The sequence below is a fragment of the Gallinula chloropus genome (assembly GCF_964237585.1).
Source record: "Gallinula chloropus genome assembly, chromosome: 7".
In the NCBI taxonomy this organism is placed as follows: domain Eukaryota; kingdom Metazoa; phylum Chordata; class Aves; order Gruiformes; family Rallidae; genus Gallinula; species Gallinula chloropus.
The window spans coordinates 5,952,585-5,975,969 of record NC_140092.1 but is presented as its reverse complement, the minus strand read 5'-3'; the positions used below and the strand labels follow the sequence as shown (position 1 = coordinate 5,975,969).

Genomic DNA, 23,385 nt, shown 5'->3' with positions numbered 1-23,385 from the left:
TTGTTTCCCCCTCATCCTGCCTTATGGTGAATATCTCTCCTTACTACTGTTGTTTGCCCAAGATTTAGTATTTGAAAGTATGCATGTAGTGCTTTGTATCCCCAGGATACTGCAGATCAAAAACGTATTGCTAATTGTCTGCTGGGAAGAACAGTCCTTAAAAACAAAAGGATTGTTTTGGATCTACTAGCATGCTCTGTATTTTTTGATTCAAACTAAAGGGGAAAAAAAAAATCTGTGCTCTTCTAATTAGTTGTATTCTAGCTGTTGAAATATGTCTTTCAAAATTTTTATGTGATATAATTGCTATAGGTATGTTTGCAAGACTATCTACAAAACACCATGATTTTCACCTTAAAAAAAGGGCTTAGTTTGAGCAGTTTAACAATTTTGCCATCTGTAAAAGTATGCTGGGAATAGAAGGCACTTACAAAACCAGAGGCTGTGACTGAGGGGCTTAGACCCCTGTTAGCTTCTGAAGTGATCAGGCCTGCAGGAACCAAGACTTAAAACATCCACTGCAGTGGCTTCTCCTTTTTGTCCGGATGAGCTTGGTCCCCATTCCTTAGACCCTTTCTTTGCCCTTTTCACTGAAGAAAGCCTTTCAGTGTCTTCAGGACAGTTGGATTTCATTGTCTGTAACATGCATCTCACATTAAGAGGGCACAGACTGGCTCAGAGGAGGTGTTTGGCTGGTACACAGTAGCTTAGTGACTCTTCATATAGGGGTTCTCAGTTTTATATGAGATCTGACAGGCAACAGCATCGTTTGAGGTGGTTGTGGCAGCTGTGTGTATGTTTAAGTTTAGATTTTTTTTTTTTTCCCCAATAAATATCCTGGAGAACAAACTGAATCTGACATACACTTGAGTTCTCATTTTGCTTTGGTAAGAATGTAGTTTTCATAGTATTGCCACATGCATTTTAGCATGTGTATACTTTCACCCCTGGTGTAAAAGGAAAAAAAATGGTAAAGTAATTTGGCAATGAAAAACTTACAAGTTTTCCAACTTCTATTCTTAGGGTTATGCAGCATTTAATGATACTCCAGACTTAGTGGTGAATCAAACCAAGAACATTTTATCAGGTGAGAGCAAACTGTCTTTTCACTTTGATTGTTGTTGGAGTTTTTATATCACTTACTGATGTTTTTGTTTTCTTTTATTGTTAATATGTTTTCTGGACTAAAGTTCATTAAAAATGGAAATGGAAGACTTTTTAATTTCGTGCCACAAAAAACATAGCAAGCAACTGCATCTTAATGAGGATCCAAAATTAAATGTAAAAATAGACCATACATTATTTTATGGAAGAGTTTATTTGTTAGGCTTTTTACTACTCAAGTAATGAGAAATCTTGGGATCCCAACTGCACATTAATGCTTTATCTTTACTGGGGTGAAAAGCTTGACTGATGCCTTTGTGACATATTTAGGAGTTTGATGATTAAAAAAAACACCACTGAACCTCTCTGCTGCTCAATTAAAATGTAGTAGATGGAGAAGGGGAGGTAAAACTATGCCTTAAGGGCGATTTAAATGTCCATCTTCATTGTTTTGTTTCTTGGGCTTTACACTGCTACTCTTTGACAGTACCTGGACACTTGACATTTGAATAAAATATAGTATAGTGTATGTATACTAATCTGTTTTAATTTTTGTTCTTGCATTGTGGACCTGTTCTGCATATATAAACAGCTGTTCCTTGTAAGTTTGTGGAGTTTTTTTTTTGTTTGTTTGGGGTTGTTTTGTTTTTTTCCTCCTGGGCAAAATGAAAATACAGTATGTATACAAGCCATACCATACTGTGTGAACTTGCCTAAAATGAGCCAGCTTTCTAAAACTGATCTTATGCTCTTCATTAGGTAATCTAGTGCAAATTTACTAATTTTCAGTGGCTGCTGGTGTGCATAAACACAGAGAAGTCATTTTAATTTGTCTATATAAATTGTTAAGGGTTTTTTTTAATAAAAACTGAGTTTGAGTTACAAAGTGAATAAAAAAATGTAGGTTTACTAGAAAAAAAATGCACCTATATGGAAACTTTTCAAAGAAGAGTGTTTTGGTACCTGGTTGAATTTAGAAGAGTGAACATCAAAACAGCCAAGAACTTGTCCAGTTGTTGTTTGAGAAAGAGAGGAAGATGTTGCCTACTACCAAATAAGCAACCTGTAGTTATACATCCCATTGATTCAAGTATATTTCAAGTCAAAATAAGGGAAAGAGTAAACAGAACCTGCAGTTTCTAATAGGCTACATATAAGTCAATTAATCGTGTCTTTGTGTATCTAAATAGCATGTACTTAAACTGTGAGCATAGAGGAGCATGTTTGTTCTTAACTTGAGGAAAAGGCTTAATTGATCATTATCTCAAGAGCATTGCTAACTAATTGGAATGAATTGAAGTAATCTTTTTTAATAAGATTGAAAGTAACTCGTATAGGTTCTTACTATAGGCAGTCTAATTTCTTTTGCAATGTTGCATTCCCAAGGGATGGAGTTTAAATAGATTTTCATCCTCTTCATAAAGAGACTAAATTGTCTTGCTCAGTGTTCTTGTTTCCAATACTGCATGGAAAGCAACATCTAAGCTGGCTAGATAAAAAGTGACCCAGTCAATATAATGAAAGTATAGAGAACTCTGGCTCGACACCTACATCTTTCATCATTAAACTGAATGCTAAAAATAAACTGTGTGTTTTAAATGCCATTTTGTTACTTGAAAGCTCAATGTTTTTGTTGCCTGCTTGTCTCCTCCTCATGCTTGTCTTCATGGCTTGCTTGTTACATGTGGCAAATGGCTTAATATCATTTTATAATGTATACAGGGAATGTAAATTTCCTCTATGAATCCATAACAGTGCAATCTGTTTATTCTTTTAGATATCAAAAATGTGCTGGAATCCATTGGTTCAAATATCACAACCTTCACAAAAAACCTTCCTGTGCAGAAGATTTTAGCAGATTTGACAGTCTATCTTACACAGAGTGAAGCATATGTTCAAGATTATTTTCCAATAGTGGAGCAGTATGATTTCTATAGGTATGTACAGGAAATTAGGCAGGAGTGAAGTGCTACCTGTTCTCAATAGTAATATTTTAATATTCTGTAGAGGCAATTAAACTATTAATGATGAATGCAGTGAAACCAAGATGCTATAAGGCAAATGGGTTTCTACTGTTGTTTTAGTAAAATCCAAAACTGCAACTAATCAGCAACTGGGTGTTGTTCCACTACAGAGCAAGAGGTAGTTTCTACTCTCTAGGTCTCAAGGCCTTTTTCAAGAAGGCTAGACATAGGTAGATGTTGGAAGATGTAACACAAAGGATGCATTCTTTCACAATTCCAGGGTGGCTTCTTATTTAAGACTTTGTTTTGTTGAGTTGCAGGTAAGTTACAAGAGCACAGAACTGGAGAGGCTGTGAAGCCAATCCCTCTGCATGTGTTCTGCCATGGAAGAGTAGCAGGAGTTCTTCACACCTTCTAAATCTTTGGTGTACACATGCTTGTTCCTACTGGTGTAGTACATGCCCTTGTGAATGTATGGGTTGATTATACCTTGAGGAAAAAAACATTCTTCTTATTTGAGACTTGTGTAACTCCTATAATTGTGTGGTAATCTCGTATTTTGAAGCATAAAGCTCTTCATACCATATAATTTTGTCTAGATTTAGTCTTCAGTCCTCAAGCTCATCAGGTTCTCACTACATTTCAACACTTCAGTTGATCCTGTAATTGATAATTGCTTCTATCTTTGTATCACAATCAGTTTCACTGCTACACAATAAGTGTAATGGCTTTAATGTGATGTTAAATAAAAGTGAGCAGAAGATGCCTGAACTTGAAGAACCTTCTTTCCAACCTTGCCTTTAGCCCATTCCTCATCTGACAGGTTTTGTGGTGAGCCTTAATTTGACAAATTCATCAGAGTTCTCTTTGAAGCTCAGATTGCACTGAACTAAATAAACATATTGCCTATTTTTTCTACAGTATGCCTCTGTTAATTTTGTATTTAGATGCAAAACAAGTAGAAAAATACCTACATGGCACTTAGATACCTGTTCTTGTCAAACCTAACCTAGTAGGACCTCAAGTATGGACTGTACTTATTATAATATTCCATTTTCTGATTTTTCTGGGTCTGGCTTTTTCTCTACAAAGGTACAAAGAAAAGGAAAAAGAAAGAGCAGAAGCACTTGGGAGAGAGTGAAGGGCTAGAATGAGATATAGAATGTACAGATAAATGGATGTGCTTGAAATATGTGGGCAGACAGAACTGTTAATGTGATTTAATAAAAATGGCAGTTCAGTTCCTATCTAAGATCATTCTGATCAAGTTCCTTTACCTGCTCCACACATTTGAAGGCATTTTAGCACAGACACACAAAGCCTGGGTTTTAATAGCCTTAAATACAGCTACTTACAATTACAAGCCTAACAGTGTGCAAGAAGTAGTAAGCCTTAGAGCCTGTGCATTCACGACCCATGGCAAGTCCACATTCATAAATTTCTTAATTGCTTCTTGAATAAATTACTGCTTGAGCCTCTGCCTCATCATTGCTTGGTCTACATGGAGCACTATGACACTTCAGTCCACCTGCAGTAACTGGGGTTGGGAACTGGTTCCTGTGAAGCTTGTTCCCCAGCCCTTCAGTAGCAGCTGTCTGTAATCCAGCAGGGGTTTTGTTCTGGCCCAGAATCACAGGCTATGTTCTAGCATAGGAAAACTTCTTTTTCATTGCTAATACTTGTTGCTGAGACAGACCCACGAGTGGGCCAACTGGGTATATGGCATAGTCTGACATATCTGTAGGTGTCCAGTGTGTTCACTGAATGCTAATAATAACCAGACACTTTGGCTTTTTTTCCTTAGGTGGCTGGGTTGTCTCATTCTATGCTGCATGGTGGTCCTGATTCTGGTCTTTTACTATCTTGGCCTGCTATGTGGCACCTGTGGTTATGATAAACATGCTTCTCCAACAACCAGAGGCTGCATCTCCAACACTGGAGGAAACTTTCTTATGGCGTAAGTTTCACTTGCTGCTGAAAAATAAAATCAAGGGACCTGTAGAAGGTTGTTTTCATTGGTTTTGAAGGACATAGGTATGAAAAAGGATTTGTTTGGCTACCTATGTATATGTGCTGGAAGAAAATAGAACAACAACAACAAAAATATTGATCTCGTACTTCCACTGAGGGGCTTGGGGGTTTGAGGTTGCTCTTTCATTGAGGATCGTTGCTGAAGGACAAAACCTCTGAATCTACTCTTTTAGGGCAACTACTGAACTTCTGTGTAAGCCCATTTCAAAACTGCAAAAACTGGGAACACCAGATAGTTGAAAATATAAAGGGCATTCATAGCTTCTTAGTACACTTGAGCATTTGCTTGAAATAAAAAAAAAAGCGAGCAGACAAGAAACACTTGACTTTCTGAGTGCTTTAGGAGGTTTGTGGTTGCTCTTGGAAGTTCTCAGTAATGGTTTCATGTAATTTCTGCAAGGGAAGATTACATCTGAAATGTGCTCTAAAGAGAGTTTTAGGCAGAAGGCTAGAGAGTTGAATTTAAAATAGAAAATTGAATTTAAAATAGAAAAAAACCTGTTTTTGTGGTTCTTAACTCATAAAAGGGTTTGCATGACTAATGCAAATGCCTGCATTTAGATGCACCTTGGCTGAAGGCTTTAGAGGGCAAGAATGTGTTTGGAAAACAAAGTATTTCAACCTTCTGCCACTTTTCATATCTCTCTTACAGCTGCTGACTGTTTAACGGTTTAACTGTTGCCCCAAGCATCAATACTTCACTCTAAAAAGTGAAGACTGACTTAATTTATTTCTTATTTCTTTTTCAGTGGTGTTGGATTCAGTTTTCTTTTCTCCTGGGTGCTGATGATTGTAGTGGTGCTCACCTTTGTCACAGGTGGAAATGTAGAAAAACTGGTCTGTGAGCCCTTTGAAGACAAAACGTTATTCAAGGTGAAGTTATTCAAGTTATTAATTAATAGCATCCCTATGAATCCCAGTGGTCTTGTCAGTTATGTATGGCCTATTGGTTTTTGTGGGACAGTTCAAGTGAGTCTGGGTCTGGTTTTACTTTCCCTTTACACACTGAATAGACAAATTCACCCTTTCTTGGTTTAGTTTGCAGTGTAAATACTGCAGGCCTGTCTTCCCTTGGAGATATTTTTTTTTTCTGTGATTCAGTATTTCTTGGTGACGTGGAGTTTTAATACTGTTTCTGCACCAGAGAGTTTGAATTCACTGTTCTGGTTGTATTTGCATTGGTGGGTGACAAGCTTAGATGTGGGTATATGTCAGAAGGTCACATATGAGTAAATTAATGCATTGAAAACTCAGAGTTATAGTAAGAATAACTTTGTCTTCTAGGTTTTGGATACTCCCTACTTACTGAATCAACACTGGAAAAACTATCTTGCTGGTATCCTGTTTAAAAATCCAGATATTAACTTGACATTTGAAAAAGTGTACAGGTATTAACATTATGGTCAAAGTTTAATTCAATTTATACATACTGGTTTTGTTACATTTTCCATGCTTCATATTTTAAGCTCATGTAAAAATAACACTTGGTTCAGAAACCATTCTGATTTTCTAGTGAATCAACTAGCAAAAGCAATTTTCTCCAGTATATGAGTTACTAGAGGTAGTTGTAGCATAATACTGTATAACAATACTAGTTGAGCTCTTTGATAAAGTATTTTGCATCTTTGGGCCCAGCAGAAATTGTTAATTACTTACTTTTATTTCTATAGTGATTGCAAGGAAAACAAAGGAATTTATACTTCCCTTCACCTGGAGCACCTGTTCAATATCAATGAATTTCTGAATATTAGTATGGTAAGTAAAGAAAGTGTGAGTGCATGAGTATTTTTGAAGGCTGAAGAGGTATTTACTCTTAAACACAGTAGAGCCTGTCTGGGTTTTACATCCTGCAAGGAAGCAAGAACTGCCCAAGCTAATTGGAAAGAAAGAAAGAAAGAACTTACAAGCAAGATGTTCTTTGCCAGTCTCAGTGGGCCATTGGAGGTTTTCTGATGTGCTCTTGTTATGAGTACTGATAAAGATTTAATTTTGAAATTTGCCTAGCATGTTGCAAAGGCTGCTTATGGTGTTTAATGGCAGTCTTGCTCCTTATATAAATGCCTTTCTTGGTGCATTCTATTCTGATTCCAGTCAGATTTCTGTTGACTGGGGGTATGCTATGCTGTGCTCCTAGGAATGGTTCTGATTTTGGTATGGAGGAGTTGGGATAAAATGAAATCTTTTCAGTTAAACTATAATAATATGTGACCTCACTGTCATTACATGGCTGTACTAATTTTGGGGTTGCCTACAACACTGCTCTTGATTTGAGCAGCCTCTAGGGGATATGTGTTCTGTTCTCCAGGCACTCTACCCACACTTAATAGATACAGTCCCTGCCCCAAATAATACATCAATAAATGAATGGGGAATATGCACTAAGAGGGAAAATCATTTTGAGTTTCCACAACAGACTGATGTTGGAGGCTGGGAAGGAAGTCAGGTCTCCAGATTCCTCATCTTTTGCTCTGTTATCTGCGCAGGACAGGTAATGCTTTAGGTCTGGGTGCAGTGCAGGAAGACTTCAAATGATGATAAGCAAGTCATGCTGAGTTAAGAGAGTCCATCTGTCTTGTGGCCAATACAGCAGACAGTGTCTGTCCTAGCCATAGCTGGCATGCTGAATCTTCTGGGTTTTCTTGGTTAGGACTAGTGTAGAGCTTGAACTTCTTCAAGGATAACATTTCCTGGGGGAGAAAGAGAATTCTGTTTCTTCTCAGTGTCTTAAGATGGCATCACATCTATTCAGAGAAGCAACTTATTTGCCTTCCACTAACAGGAGGCAAATAATTCATTGGTATGAAAGATGCGCGGCTCGTTTAGAGCATGGCTGGGCTGTGTGGTTACTGCAGGGAAGGGGAGGGCTTTACCTGTGGGATCTCTGAGTTAACTGAATTGAACTGAAATGAACAAAAATCATTGTCTGCTTCTTCAGGGAATTTGTGAGTCAGCCAATGCAAGATACTTTGCGGAGGTGCTGAGTGCAAACCCCTTCTGTGCTTTATTTTGTTTCCCTCCCAGTACACAGAAGATGTAGCACTAAAGATTGAACATATTCAGATAAACCTCAGCAAAATCATTCTGCTGGATGAAATTGGGAAGGAGAATCTTCTGAACTTCAGCTCTTCAGGAATAGAAGGGATAAATTTTGCAGCGTATTTGACAGAGGTGAGACTGTAGTAAACACAACTGGGACAAAGCATAAAGTGAAATTTCTAACAGTGGGCAGATGGAGAAAAACCCACTTTTGTGTGAAAGGGTGTGTTTTGAAGAATTGCAAAAGCAAGTCAGAAGTTAAGACAAAGAAGTGTTTAAAGAACTAGAGAGCAGACAGAGTAGGTGGTGTAGTTAAGGCAAACAGTCTCTGTATGAAATAACAACATACTCTCTTTCTTTCCCTACTGTTCACATCTTCTTTCAGATCAATAAAAGTGTTACCAAGGTTGATCTTCTGTCATTTGCTAATGACTTGGAAGCAAGAGCAGACCAGCTGGTAAGTTTAACTCACTAATGCAATAACCAATAAAATGTATCATTTATATATTATATAAGTATAAATATATAGCCAAGTATCTAGACTTACTAGGGGAGAATTCTTGTACTTCAGACACTTGCATACATGATGCATGGTCATGTAAGGAAAAACTTTCAAGAACAATGCTGCATATGACCTGTATTTTGACTGTTGCTGATTATTGATTTATATATGGAAACTGATGTACAGTTTTTCTGTCTTAGAAGTGTAATTCCATAAATTCTGCTGTTTGCTTAAGAAAGGAGGGTAATACTCTGAGCATTTCCTGTTATGCTGTCTATGGTTTAGGGTCTCAGAAGAAAAAAATGACTAGATCACGATGGAGAAATATTTGAGTTAATTGATTTTAGTTACTGAGCAGAAAATTTTGCAATTAGCTGTAAAATTAATACTGCCAGCAGCTCATGAGGGCTCCAGTGAGAACTGGGGCTTCATTGTGGAGGGAGAATGCACAATAGAGATCCTGTCTACTCTGAAGGGCTCTCTGAATGCAGCCACATGGATAGTGGTCAGGGGGTATAGCTACAATATTGCCCACAATTGTTCCAAAATTGTACTGGTTTCCAAAGATACTTTATTTTTCTACTTTGTTATTAGTAGTAGCTCTTAAAGCTTATAAGAATAATCAATAAAAAGTAAATAAGAACTTTTGGAATAATTAACTTTGGGAGTATAGTTTGCATTTTCTGGCACCTTCCACAAAATTGAATGTTATGTTTTTGTAAATGGGATCTGATCCAGTTAAAGGTGTCCCTGCTTAAGGCAGAGGGGTTGGACTAGGTGACTGTTAAAGGTCCCTTCCAACCTAAAGCGTTCTGTGATTCTGTGAATAAAACTTGCATCAAACCAAGGGGTCAGGGTATGGAGGAAGGAGCAATACCACCCCCAGGGGTTATTGGGTGGGCTCAGCTTGTCAGTACAGCAGAGGAAATCTCCTGGAGCTGCTCAGTGACCACAATTGACTGCTGAGGTGAACACTCATGGGAAGCAAACACATCTCTGAGCATTGGGCTCTGCCATTATTACACTGTCAGAAGGAGTTAGCAGTGTGTATTCAGTCTCTATGCAGGGAGCCAAGTGATTTTGCCACAGAAAGGAAATGGAAATGTGTTTCTGAGGGTAAAATCAAATTGTGGAGTATTTTGCTCAAGACAGCAAGTGTGAGCTCAGGGCAGGCATCCAGACTTTAAAATCAGGGAGCAAACTTCTGTCTTCTGACTGCAAGTTGGGAGCTGCAGAAATTAAAAATGCCCTTTCCAGACACCTTTCCAAGTCACTGGCTGACAATACTGTCCTGGTTTTGGCTAGGATGGAGTTTATTTCTTTTCTAATAGTGGATGGAATGCCATGTTTGGGAGTTAGGATGAGAGCAGTGCTGATAGCACCCTGATGCTATCAAGGACTTTTCAGTTGTTTGTATTTCCCTGCTAACAAGAAGGAAGGGGACACAGCCAGGACAGGTGACCCAAACTGACCAAAGGGGGTATTCCATGCCAATTATGTCATGCTCAGTATAAAGGGGGGGCTGGTTGGAGGAGGAACAGGTGGCTCCAGACCATGCTGTTTTGGGGACAGTCTGGTTTTGGGATGATTCTGGGCTGCATGGCCTGAGTTGTGTGGTTCAGTGAGGAGCTGCATTGTGTATCACCAGTTTAATATATTTTGCTCTAAAGTCCTGTTATCATTGTTATATCCATCTTTCTGCTGTTCTAGTAAACTATCCTTATCCCACCCCACTGGGTTTTGGTTCCTTGGTTTTGGTTTTTTCCCTTTCCCTTCCCTCTTCCCCTCCCCCTGCACTCCCTTTTGAAGAACAAGTGACTGCGTGGTGCTTGGCTCTCAGCTGGGGCAAAACCTCCAAAAGCAGAGAACACCTCAGGGTAATGCCCAGAGTGCCCAAAACAAAACTCAAATAGCCATGACTTGGAAACGCTGGTCCCAGCTGGAGCACTGTGCTGCAGGGTTGCTGCGATGAAGTCTGGCTCGTGGCGAGTGAGAGGGGGGATGTGCTCCCTCTTCTGTATTTAAAATGAGTTAGTGCACCATGTGGATAATGCTATAGCCAGAAAAGCAGCACAATGTGTCTATTGTGGTTGCTGAGGTTTGAGTTACTAATAAGGGGAATTTTTTTCCCCATCCTTGTGCTGAGGAGTTGGGTTTGCCATACCCCATTGTTAGCATCAGCTGTTCTGCAGCGGATGAGTGTCATGTGCAGCTTCATTGTTTTTTTGCTCTGTTGGAAAGCTTTGAGACTACTGAACAAATGCTACATAATTGCATTTTTTGCAGCCAAAAGGAGCACTGGAAAATGCCTTAAAAGGACACGCAAACAACATTCGGATGATTCATAATCAGCAAGTCGTTCCGCTGGAGCAAGCGATGGTAAAACACTACTGTCAAAACAGAGTTGTGGAAAATATAAATCTCTATATCACTTAAATATGGCTTAGAAACACGGATTTACAGTATTACCTAAGCACAGGTTGCATTTGCATTGTGTCACTGAAGAGTAATCTGGTTAAAGTATGTGTTTAATGAATAGTTTTCCTACTTATGTGACCTTTTTTCCCTGTTTTTTTTCCTGTATCTGTGATTTATATTTGAACTTCACAAAATTCTAATCCTAGATCATTCCTTTTCTTGTTTCTTTTGTCTTCAGTAGTAAAAGCAGTTATCGCTTTCACACTTTATTTGTTGGAGTTAGCAATCTCTTAACAGCAGTGGTGTTGGAAACTCCTGACAGTAGTATTTAGAGCCAAAGAGCAGTCTTTTTTTTATTGACACTATAAAAGATGAAAGGGCATCTTCTGGCTGATTTTGCCAGGCAGTGATTTTTATAGTGTCAAGCTGTGAATCTCATATGTGCTAGGTGTTGCTTTTTTCTCTGCATAATGTGGAGACATGTAGTTTTTCCTAACATCAGATACAGTATTTCTGCACCATCAGAGCCTTTTTTTTTTATATATAGAAAAGCATTAGGTCTTCTGTTCCACTTCTGAGTCTATGCTGTTCTCTTTCCTAATTAACTCCTAATTAGTCTCATCTCTTTTTCTTTTTACAAAACTGACTGTCAAGAAATATGTTAAAGCTAGGGTAAGTGCTTTTTCCCTTCAGAAACTGTACAGTTATAGAATTCTCTGAACACTTGGTTCAGATTTTAGTTGTTCTTTCTCCCCTCCAAATAAATCTTACACTGTTTATTGCCACTAACTTTAAATCTGAAGTCTTCCAGTACATAATTCATATAACTCCTTAGTGCTGTCAGTGAAATACTGATTCAACAATTGAAAACACAATATATTTATTTTAATACAACTGTTGTTACTATATTCTCAGATAATGTTGTATTTTAAACATAATAATCTATAGAAATCAGAGCATTCATATACTGTTAAACAAGTGAGCTCTCACCTGTAAAATTGACTTGAGTCTTACCTTTTTCTCCTCTCCTTTCTATTAGAGCACTCTAAATCAGAGCATTAGGTTACTGAAGAGGACATCATCTGAACTTATGGTAAGTTTTTCTTTCTGGCAGCAGGAACATTTTTGTGTGTTTTATATCCACCCACCACATATGCAGGCTGTGTATTTTCTGTACAGCTATTTCTATATCTAGCTGTCCAGTTACTGGCAGAGACCAGACAGCTAGATATAGAATGGATTAGATACCTCTATCTGCATGGCTTTTTCTGCCATTGTTTTCCCTTCCTTATAGAAATGGGGGGAAAAATGTGTTTGAGACATTTTTGGAAGTATGTTTTAAGCCTAATTGTCATGTCATAAAATAGACTTTGCATTGTGTTATTCACGTTCCTAAAAATGTAGTTGTTTTTTTTCTAAAATCATTGAATACAGGACTTGTGGGGGACAAACTGCAGCAGTACCACTGAGAAAAGAAAGCTTTGTTGTTCACTTCCTTAACCACCTCTTGTCCAGAGTTCAGCTTCCCCTGTTTCTTCAGCATTGTACTCGTTACCTTCCTGCTCCTGTAGCATTGGCTCACTGTGGGAAGCTGGGTCTGTATAGCAGCTTCCCTAGGGCAGCCCACATTTCCCCTATAAGTAGCACCTAGTGCCTGTACCACAGTGAGACCAGCTGCCTTCATGTTGTGCTGGACTCAGGACAATAACCAGTAGGATGATTACTTTTCTAGCAGCAAAACTTTGTCACCACCAGCCTGCTTGTCTCTGGTCACAAGATGCCAGTGACACTAGCTAGCCCTTGAGTCACAGTCACAACATCAAGAGGGGCCATACCTGCCTCTTCCCTGACGTGAGGGACCATACCTGCCTCTTCCCACTATGTTTTTCACCTATCCATAGTAGCAGACCAGCTAGATTTCTTTTAAAAATCTCTACTTAGAACCTGGATGTTCATGGGTTCTGGTAAGACCCTGTGAAATAAGGTGGTAATAAGAAAAGGATGATGTATACCTTTATATGTAAAAAAAATCTATATTCTTAATTGTAATCAAGAGTAGTGATGGTATATGGTCCACTGTTTTCTTCCTAGGCACTTTGTGTGTCTGTACTGTATATACATGCATTAATGAAAGTATCTCTACACTTAAGAAAGAGAATGGAAAACTGGTCAAATATATTAGTTGAATTTCAGGAAAAGATGCTGCTGATAGCCAGTGATAGCTTTCTTTTTTAGTAGTGACAAGATTTTGTCAGATGATGGTGAATCCTTAGGCAGGCTCCTGTTCTGTCTGGAATTGCATGCTTTGTCAGGTTTTGATAGGATAGTGATGCTGGTTAGCAAGAAAATAGGTTGCTGACAGTGGCTGCAGCACCATTGTGACAGCCTGAAAGGGATTTATTTATATTAAGCACAGTCTCTTCCTCTCCAGGTTAAGGTGAAAAATGTCATTAGCGCTGTTAATGCTGCCCAGCTTCTCATAAACAACAATGCTTCTCTAGTTATTGTCCAGGTAAGTTTTATTTGATTAAAATACATTAATTTATGGCTTCCTGAGCATAGAGGTTTACTTACCTTTTTCTGTTCCTAGGAGACAAAAAAGTACATGGATACCATAGTTGGCTACTTTGAGCAATACGTTGAGTGGGTCAAGGAGTCGGTAAGGTGCATTTACTGTGTTGAGAGAAGCTGCCTTTAAAAAAAAGACTAGATAATTTAATATTTTTATTAATTATTATTATTAATAGCATGTTTTATAGCTTCAGTAGCTAAGATATATTACAAAGGAGAAAACTTGTATTCTATAAATACTTAGGTTGTGTTTGAAGTAGGTTAGAAATGATGCGTTTTGTTGATTGGAATAAAATGCAAATTTGACATAGTATCACTTTTCCAAGGCAAGCCTGAAATCTGCCATTTGTGCTAAGAGTGCACTGAGCCTGACCTTGCTTAGTTCAAATTGATGTCATTAGTGTCTCGTTTCATTTTTCTTTCTTCAGCTGATGTTTTAAAGATGTGTATGCTTGGTCGATAGCATATCCCACTGGACTTTATTTTGAATTTGGATAGGGTGAGAGATAACAATTCAGTAAGCAGTATCTGTAACTGTAAGGAAGATTTGAGATTCATATTTTATTCTGTTAGACACTTCAAACTATTGGGTTGTTTTTTTTTTTATACTCTCTTTCAGATTGCTATGGAGGTAGCAGCATGCAAGCCTATTGCCAATGTGGTAGATACAGCAGTAGATATTTTTTTATGCAGCTATATAGCTGATTCTGTGGTAAGAAATATTTTCTGTTACTAAAAATTGGGGCATCAAGTGGGAAATTCTTTGAACATAAATCTGCATTTAATTACTCTGGCTAGACTGTTCTGAAGTATGATAATAAAGTATTGCATCCAAAGTATTGCAAGGAAAAAAGTGTTCTGATCCGGATCAAGTTTGAAGCCAAACCACTGCTGGACTTGGTTTAGGTTCCCATTAAATTTCTTTTAGCAGGAATTCTGTAAACTTGACTGTTCTTACTAAATTCCTTCCAACTTGAATTGCAACATAGATACAGTACTACTGGTTTGGATTAAAAATTCTGGACAGGGTCATTTCAGTTTGATTACTTGATTCCGAAGCACTTAATGAAATGGAAAAGCTTAAAGATCTGAAGTTTCAGCTGTGTAACTGTTTCTAATTTAAGGGGATGGGGCAAGGGATGGAAGTGAGTGAGAAATACTAAGGAAAACCTTTCTTGAGCATCTTTCCTGTAATCTAGAAAACCCCCAATGAGGTAAAGAGACTTTTTCTCACTGGACTTGCAGCAGACAGATGTTGATTCATTCCTGTAGCGTGGAGGCTTTGAGCATGGCTGGTAGCAATATGTAAGGGTAATAATGGCTTTTTCATCTAGCAAAAGAGCTTGGAAAAAGGATGTCAAGTATTAGAATTAGAGTAAGAAGCCTGGCCATCACCTAAAACATCTCCATTTAGCTTTACAGCCCTTTTAGCCAGGTCCTAATCATACCAACAGTAAATGCATGTGATTAATCAAAGCTGAAGCGTTCTACCTTTGATAATGCCTAATGATGAAATCTCCTAGCCTGACAGAATCACATTGTACTCACTGATTATCTCGTAAGTTACAGAGGTTCTCTTCCCCTATGTGAAACCACTCACCATCTGGTGGTAGATGGACCATGGCTTTCCTGATGATAGAGCTTAGCTGAGTCACTTAAGTCAAAATGCCTCCAGCCAATACAAATCAAATATGAAAAATCATCATTTTAGCATCTGGTGATAACTCAGTTCAACTGTGTGATAATGAAATTAGTTACACAAACAGGCTGCAGTTAGCAAGTTAAAAATCACCTCGAGAAGGTGCTGGAAACTCAGATTTTGACAGGAACCACAGGAAAGAACTAATTTAAAATATGAAGGAAAAAGAAGGAAGGTCTCAGCATTAACTTACTAGCCATGCAAAATTGCTTTCTAGCCCAAGGCTGACTGTGTGGAAGTACTTCTTAGGGCATGATGGCTGTGTGGCTTTGGGCAACATGGTTTGGTTGTTTGTAAGATGGTGGTGTTCTGTTGACATGGACGGTGGTGAATGCTTAACATACTCCATTCCACACTCATATAAGTAGCCTCAGACAGTCCACAAGCCCGGTGCCACTAATTGCTCCTGTGTTCTTCTAGTAACAGTGCTTAGAATATCAAGCAAGGTTTCAGTATTTTTCTGACACGTTTCTCTGTGTTAAATGGATTTTGCTTTGTTTCAGAATACCTTCTGGTTTGGTTTGGGAGGCTCTTCGGTATTTTTAATTCCTGCCATAATTTTTGCTGTAAAGCTCTCCAAATACTACCGTAGAATGGATACAGAGGATGTATATGATGAGTAAGTACCTGCTAAATAAGCTAATGGCAAATGGATGGAAAGGGGTTGGGGTTTTTTTCTAGTGTCTCACATGAAGGCACTGTAATCCTCACACCACCTGCGCTGTCAGATTAGAACTGCATGTTCTTGTGAAATGTTGCAGGCTTGGGTTGGTGTCTGCAAAGTGCTTCATGCAGGCAGGCTTTGGTTGCCTTGACTTGCCATGAGGCTGTGCAGGCATTGTCAGCTCTGACTTGGGGAAACGTATGTCAGAATGAGGTCTTCAGAGCTCATACGGTGTTTATATAAATGTCTTCCAAAGGTACAAGTGAATAGCTTTGCTAAGTAATCTGTTAAGGCAAATTATGCCTGCTTTGTAATCTCTTTGAATTAATGATTTGCTTTCTTGCTGTCTTAGTTATTCCTAACCAGTCTTTCCTTTTTCAATTGCAGTTCCTCTGTCTCAGGGACTTGGCATTTTACTTTATGATAACTGTTCTTACGTATTTTCCCATCAGTTTTGGTTTTACTCTTTTATTATTTACTCTTCATTTTGCTCACTGTTCAGTTAGCCTGTGCACTGCATTTCCTCAGGTTTCACACTGATCATTTTTCAACATACATTCACAAGTCAGGAAAGCAGAAACTAGCATCTACAGCTGAAACTGCTCACTTATTAGGGTCTAGTTAATTGTTCCATCCTCTTCTTCTGTGTTCCCAGTCTTGAAAGTATACCCATGAAAAGTAAGACATTTTTGCTGGTATTTGTTTAAAATACTTTATTCAAGTGGAAGGGTTTATATTTTCAATGTAACTTGTTACCTCAAAAGAGGTAACATACTCTGTTTCACCAGGCTATAGTTTGTATTAGAATATCCAACTCAACATGAATAGCAAAATAAATAATTTTTGAGAATATAAAAAATATTTATAATGAAAATTATAGTGATGCTATAACTCCTGAATGTTACAAAGGAAAAATTATCTTCTATTGTACAGACACAGTTTATCTTTGCATATAATACCATCATCCATCTATGTGTCTTAGAAGCCATACTGTACATAGTGCATCTTATAGTTAACATGGTCTTTCTTGGTGTATTTATTTTATTACAGTACAGAAAATTGTAATAATGGTTATCATAAAGAGCATTTATATGGTATACACAATCCTGTTTTTACAAGGTAAACCAAGTCTGAAACTGCATGCCTTCATAAATCCTTACTTAATTTACTATATTAATCACCAATCCGATTTTCTGCATGTTTTTTAAAGTAAATCACTTAATTCCCTATTGGTGGGGTTTTTGGCATGGTTACTTACTATAGCAAATGCTGTATGACTTATATTTCTTAAATATTCTTTACATAGCAACAGATATCAGAGTAATTTCCAGCAGTTTAAAGCAGGTGCCTAAAATTGACCTTAAAATCCAGGTAATTGGGTATTTATCTAGCACAACAGGTGGTCCTAAATCAATTAACATATTAAAATATTCTGATAGCAGTTGAAAGGCATAGGATGGGGTATGTTCTTACTCCTGAGTTGTATTTTTTAGATGGTGAGAAGAGCTTTTCCTTTGCAAAAAGCAGGTGATCCAGGGTATGCAGAAAACACAAACAGAGCAAATGGGTGTTTCTGTATGGGTAGAACTAGTGTGACGCCACAGAACAAGAAGTTCAAGTTACAAAGGAGAACGTTTGGGTTCTTTTCTGTCCCTACAACTTACGTGCTGTAAAACCTTGACTTCTTGTGAGACTTTCAGTTTCCATAGGGATAGCACAGCATGTCCCACAACTTGAGTATTTGGGTTTCCAAAATACCCAAGTTGCTTAAGAAGGGATCTAGTTTGACTGAAATCTGTGCCTCACTGCGCCTTAATTTGCAGCTACATGACTGAAAGTACAGGTTGACTATTGGCAGTGAAGGTAGATATCACCATTCTTTCAGTGAAATGGGTAAATAACCAAGAGAGCTCAAAATTTGGAAGCCTTGCTAGGTTTTTATGGCTGCGTCAGTTGGACATGTGTTTTACAACAATTTACTGACTAAATCTTGTTTCCACACTTACTTCTGAAAGTAGTATTTATATATGTATATAGGCCCATGTGTTTAGTGGCATTCATGATGATAATTGTCATGGTCTGTTCTGCAACTTAAGATCACTCCTTAAATTAACCTGCAAAGTGTTTGAATTCAACACTATTCTCCACTGGCATATCTAAGGACTCTCAGTTTTAAGGACTCTCGGTATTTCACACAAGTGGAAACTAATAATTGCTTAGGCCTTAGAAATACCTTTCTGTTCTTTGAGTCTTTAATAGAAATGTTAATGCTCTTGAGGTTTGTAGCAGCTATTTTCTGTGATATTTCAGTGATTGAGGAGTAGTTGAATACAGTGTTCCTGAATAAGCTAAAAATTACTCACGGGAAGTAATCTTTTAGACAAAAACCCAGTTGTTCAGTCCTGACTTCCTTTGCCTGAATTTTAAGTTACTCCAAATGGGATTCCATAATAAAATGTAAGGATTTGGTTTGAAGCAATGCTGTCTTCTGATGTGCTGAGATAATTTGAAAACCTGCTAATTATATGAGATACATACTTTGAATTTCTCAGTCTGGGATTCCCATAGCAATAGAGCTTTTCCTTTCAGGAAACTCTTTCCTTTTAGACTACCCTTGCTTTTTCTCAAATTATCATGGGAGATACTTTGAGAGATAGGATTTAGAACTCTCTACACCTGTACTTTTGCAGAATCCCATAGGGGTATTTTTTCTGTATTTCAAAATCAACTGGATTATTTTGCTCAGAAGAGATGCAGGTATCTTTTATTGCCAATACAAGTATGAGATCTATATGAGGTGTATCCATATTTGTATAGAGAACTCATACAGGTGTTTTTATATACGTGCTGAAGATACCAATAACCTCAGATGCAGCCACTGCTTTTGTGAGAGCAAAACTGGAGGCTGGATTAAGTTCTCATAGGAGGGGTGTTTAATCACTAATCCAAGCACTTCTTTCTGTCATGAAACAAAGATAACTAGAAAGCTGGGTGGAGAAAATAATAGATTGATTTCCTTTGAAAAATTCTTGTTGAAAGGGGTAGAAAAGTTTGAGAACAGTTTGTGCTAACTGAGTTTGTCTCACTGTAGTGTTAGGCACGGTATCTCTGTTCTGTTTCTGGGCAAAAAAAGTTATGGTTGTGGCTTGTGTTTCTTCTCTTTTATAGCTCTGTGGAACAGTGGTAATACATACTGGAAACATTCAGGGGTAAGTAATAAACTTTTAAGTCAATTCTAGGTCTATTACTACTTTACTGTTTTTAAGAAGGCTGCTCTCCTTTCTGTAACATGAGCTTAACTAAAAGGTTTAAAAATAAAATCATTATGCATTCATGGTGCTTGAATTACATTATAACTCTGTCTCCATCAAATTGTGCTGAATTGTTTTTGTGGTTGTTTCCAGGCTATGTAAATGAGGCTCAAGATTCTTCTACCGGAATCTGTTGTTATTCTTCAAGATGTATTGGCATTTGCATTCATCTTCCAAATCCTGAGCCACTTGCTTTGTCACCTGTACCATAAATCCCAGATGTACTATTGAATGTTATGCCATAAACTACTGTACAGAATATTTTACGATCAGGGCACTGCCTCTCTAATACCACTGTTCGAGGCTTGAATTAAAATGGGTTTTTTGGTTTTTTTACTTTTATACACTGGGCTTTCTACCTTACATCACAGTCTATAAATTAATTAGATTAACAGCCTTTGCCTAGCGATCTTCTGACAATTGGTAAGGTTCTTATCTTTAAATTGTTGATTTGTGTTAAATACAGTACATACACGTTTACATAAAAATACATTTTGTATACAGAGACTTTTGTATATAATTTTTTCTTAAAACTTCTAAGTGTTTAGTTAAGATTTTAATATTGTATAATACTCCTCACAAATGAATTTACCAGCATGATCAGTGTTGCTATTTGGTGCTCTTGAATGACCACTTTGGACTAAAGTTGAAGTGTAATGGGATCCACGGTGTCTCCTTGTGTCTCTGAGAAGTTCGGTTGCATTTTTGTTTTCTCCCTCTTGTTTTAATTTAGTGCTTCGTGGGTTTTGCAGTACAGACCTAAAAGGGGCTTTTTGGAGAAGCTTGTTTTGACACTCTTTGGGTGGGAGGGTTGGGAGTGTGCGTGACGCATAATATAGCGAAAAAGCTAAGCTTTCTAGAGTTCAGTAGTACTCAAAAAGAGCATGAGAGATGTCATTTGGTGATTTTTAGAATGCTTTAACTTCTTTATCTCCCTTTTCCTCATTCACACTCACTTCTGTAATGTCCTTAATAGTATCACTGTCAAGCTGTGGCTCTTTCAGGGCGGTGATACTATTGTTGCTAAACAATTTCAAAAGGTGATTTTCATCATTGGAATTCAGATGCTCTTAGCAAATGGAGGGAACGTTTGTACTATTAGAGCTACCACCTTGACTTTAGGTGCACAGTTGCATTGCTGAATTAGTTAACAGCAGAATTCACATCAACAAGGCCAAAAGTACCTGTGGTACTAGTGGAAAACATTTCTGGGCGGGGGAAGCAATTGGGTCGATTGATCTAAAATAGTGACTCTTCATGTGTCAGTATTGTTAACATTGTTTCCAACAAGTGGAACATTGGCTTGAAGTAGGGAAAATCCTGTAAATAATGTTTAATTTTAACAAAATGCTGAAAAGTTATACCAGTCTTTAATTGGAATAACCTTAAATTTTTCATTTTTAGGTCATGAATAGAAACATTTCTAATGGACAGTATGTAGCATATGTGTATATGTAATGTTCAGAACTGCAGATTTTTAAAAGTTTCTATTTTTAATTTGAGAAAATGTTCCCAGTTCATTTAAATAAAAAAGAACTTGCTTAACTACCTAATGTTTGATTGTCAATTGTTTTGTAGACCTGTGTCAGAGGAGTTCTGCTAATGAAGATTACCTTTTGGTTTTGCCCTGATTAAAGATTTCTGCTGCATTTGACTTTTGTAGATGGCTTTAGGTTAAGCAAGATCAGGAATTGGAGCTGGAAGGACTGAAAGAACAATGGGTTGGGGCACTTCCAGCTTCCACAAATACATATATAATAATATACTATATAATAATATTATATGCTACTGACGCAACAGACCATGGGCTGTTGTTTCATCTGAAGTGCAGGCAGAGGACAGAAATGAAAACTTAACCATGACATACTAACTGCAATACATAAATGTATGGAACTAATAATACGTTTGTGTATTATTAATAATACATTTATCAAACATTGGGAGGTCTTTGAGTGCTTGTAGCAGGGACTTGAAATGAAGTGTGAAGTAAGTTACTGGATTCTGCTGTCCAGCTGGATGTTGGGTGAGAAGACTTCCCCAGAAAACAACAGAAGAGTGAAATGTAAATACTGAGTAGGATTGGGTGTTGGGCTTTGGAAGAGATAGTCAGGAGGAGCAGCACATGGTAAGAAGCTAGAAATGAGACATCCACTAAAAATGTTATTGAAACGGCCTTAGAGGGGGAATGAAAAAGACCCAGTGTAGTTGTCACCATCAAAGGGAATTTAATCATGGGGATCTTCATGACACATTTGCAGGAAGAACAAGGAAGAACCCAGAGTGGCTGTTCCAGGTGGCTCCATCTTTAAGCAGGCAGCACTTGGACTAGCTGGGGTGCAACAGCAGCTGAGGACTCTGTTGGCAAGTATTGTTTGCAGGTGGTTGTTGTTCTGCTTCACTTTCTGTGTTAAATGAGTATTTTTGCCTTGGTATTTCCTTCAGCGATACCTGTTACATGGCTAGATAGGGACAATGGTATTCTGTTCCCTTATGTGCAGCCATTCTCATGCCTTTGTTCTACAGCATTTTTACAGCTCATGAACAAGAAAATATAAATATTAACATCTTGCAAATGTTTGGCTTATGTTTAGGCCCATAATAACTTATTTTGCTAAAGCTTTAATCCAGATGCTGCAAGTCTAAAGATGTTTCATGGCTCAAAGAATTTGCAGTTGATTCTTCCATGTGTCCCCGCTGCATGTCATGTGCTGACAAAACAAAGTCTAAAGTTGCATCCTTACTGTGGAAATCCACAGAAAACCCATTCCACAAGTCAGCCTTTGCTAGTAGGACACATTTATAATCACCCAGATGTAGCTGCATAGATTGCTTTGGCACTTTTACCTTTTTTTACGTCAATGTGGTCTTACAAGCTCTGGCATGAAGATAGCTGTAAAGCAGCTGGAGAATGGAAAATATCTGTTAAAAATCAAATATGACATGTTCGACCTGGACAGGAATGTGTTTTTTTGGTTATACAACTACTGTTCTGTATTTAACTGCATTTACAAGATTTGTCTTGTTACCTTCTTGGGAGTTCACAGGTTATTTGACACTCCCTCGAGCTATAATTTATGGGCACATGCCTACTGAAGTGTGCTTTATTATTTTTATTTAAAAAAAAAAACCCAAACATCCCACGTTTTGCTGGAAAGAGGCTTCTTTGTGCCCTAAGCCTTTAAATTGTGTGCAGCCACTTAGCGCTTTCACTCTTTCGGATCCTGTCGCTCAAGGATCTCGGTCAACTCCTCTCACCATGAAGAGCTTTGCTTTGCTTTTCCTAGTAGCCATCTGTGGCATGGGAGGATTGGGACAGAAGCTGAAGCCAAAGAAAAGGAGCAACGGTGAAGAAATCAATTTTCGGACTAAAAACAAAGATCTCTGCACAATGAGCGTGAGCGGGGACGAGGAGCTGAACCTTAGAGTTGAATGCAGAAGCCAAGGCATGTCCTACTGGTGTGAGTTCACTGGCAAGCCCTCAGTCTGTCGTGCCTTCAGAAACAACCCAAAGATCTACTGGAATCAGATCGCCGCAGAGCTTAGAAAGCTCCCGCACGCTTGTGAGTCCACACGAGTGTTGAAGACCACCATGTGCCAAAAGGCTCCTGCAGATGCTGTCATGATGCAGATAGCCGCTGGTATGGAGCCAGGAGATCTAGGGAGCCAGGAGAAATCAGTGCAGAAGGCTTCTGTGAGAGGAGCAGGGAGAAGCTCTGTGAAGAAAATAGGGAAGCCTCCAGTACTACCTGTGATAAGACCAACCCAACGCGGTCGAGGGTCTGAAAATGAAATGGAAGCAATGAAACTGGCACGGGAACATTGCTGGGAATCCCTGCATGGTGTCTGCTCCTACATTATTGGCATCCTTAGAGGTTAAGGATTTGCTTCAGGTAAAACTCCTCATCTTGGAGCACAGTAGAATAACTGAGGGTGACCTGTTGTAGTTCTATTTAGGGGGTGCGCACAGGGAGGGTCTAGGCTTGTTACTAAAATCTAACATGAAAAAGCCTGGGCTGTGGCTTCTGTGGGAGCTGGACAGCTTAAAATCCCAGTGATGACTACTAGTTCAGGACTCCCTGACAGCC

At 38.2% G+C, this 23,385-nt stretch overlaps 2 protein-coding genes across 2 annotated transcripts in view; both read left to right on the top strand.

The window, feature by feature from the left end:
* The window catches only part of PROM1 (prominin 1), a gene marked incomplete at both ends in the record, with an annotated part of 51,440 nt that extends 35,027 nt beyond the window's left edge, over positions 1 to 16,413 (top strand). Inside the window, 16 exons of the mRNA XM_084266620.1 lie at positions 1,024 to 1,087; positions 2,882 to 3,041; positions 4,873 to 5,025; positions 5,849 to 5,972; positions 6,384 to 6,487; positions 6,770 to 6,854; positions 8,121 to 8,267; positions 8,521 to 8,592; positions 10,924 to 11,016; positions 11,710 to 11,727; positions 12,095 to 12,148; positions 13,487 to 13,567; positions 13,646 to 13,714; positions 14,246 to 14,338; positions 15,829 to 15,944; positions 16,377 to 16,413. Coding sequence (XP_084122746.1) covers positions 1,024 to 1,087; positions 2,882 to 3,041; positions 4,873 to 5,025; positions 5,849 to 5,972; positions 6,384 to 6,487; positions 6,770 to 6,854; positions 8,121 to 8,267; positions 8,521 to 8,592; positions 10,924 to 11,016; positions 11,710 to 11,727; positions 12,095 to 12,148; positions 13,487 to 13,567; positions 13,646 to 13,714; positions 14,246 to 14,338; positions 15,829 to 15,944; positions 16,377 to 16,413 — 1,470 coding nt within the window. The remainder of the gene's footprint in view (positions 1 to 1,023; positions 1,088 to 2,881; positions 3,042 to 4,872; positions 5,026 to 5,848; positions 5,973 to 6,383; positions 6,488 to 6,769; positions 6,855 to 8,120; positions 8,268 to 8,520; positions 8,593 to 10,923; positions 11,017 to 11,709; positions 11,728 to 12,094; positions 12,149 to 13,486; positions 13,568 to 13,645; positions 13,715 to 14,245; positions 14,339 to 15,828; positions 15,945 to 16,376) is intronic.
* A 6,143-nt stretch (positions 16,414 to 22,556) lies between these two features.
* Positions 22,557 to 23,177, top strand: FGFBP2 (fibroblast growth factor binding protein 2; the record flags this gene model as incomplete). The annotated part of the gene is made up of 1 exon (XM_084267072.1): positions 22,557 to 23,177. One exon carries the CDS (start codon positions 22,557 to 22,559, stop codon positions 23,175 to 23,177), a length of 621 nt encoding a protein of 206 aa, XP_084123198.1.
* Positions 23,178 to 23,385: the final 208 nt, after the last annotated feature.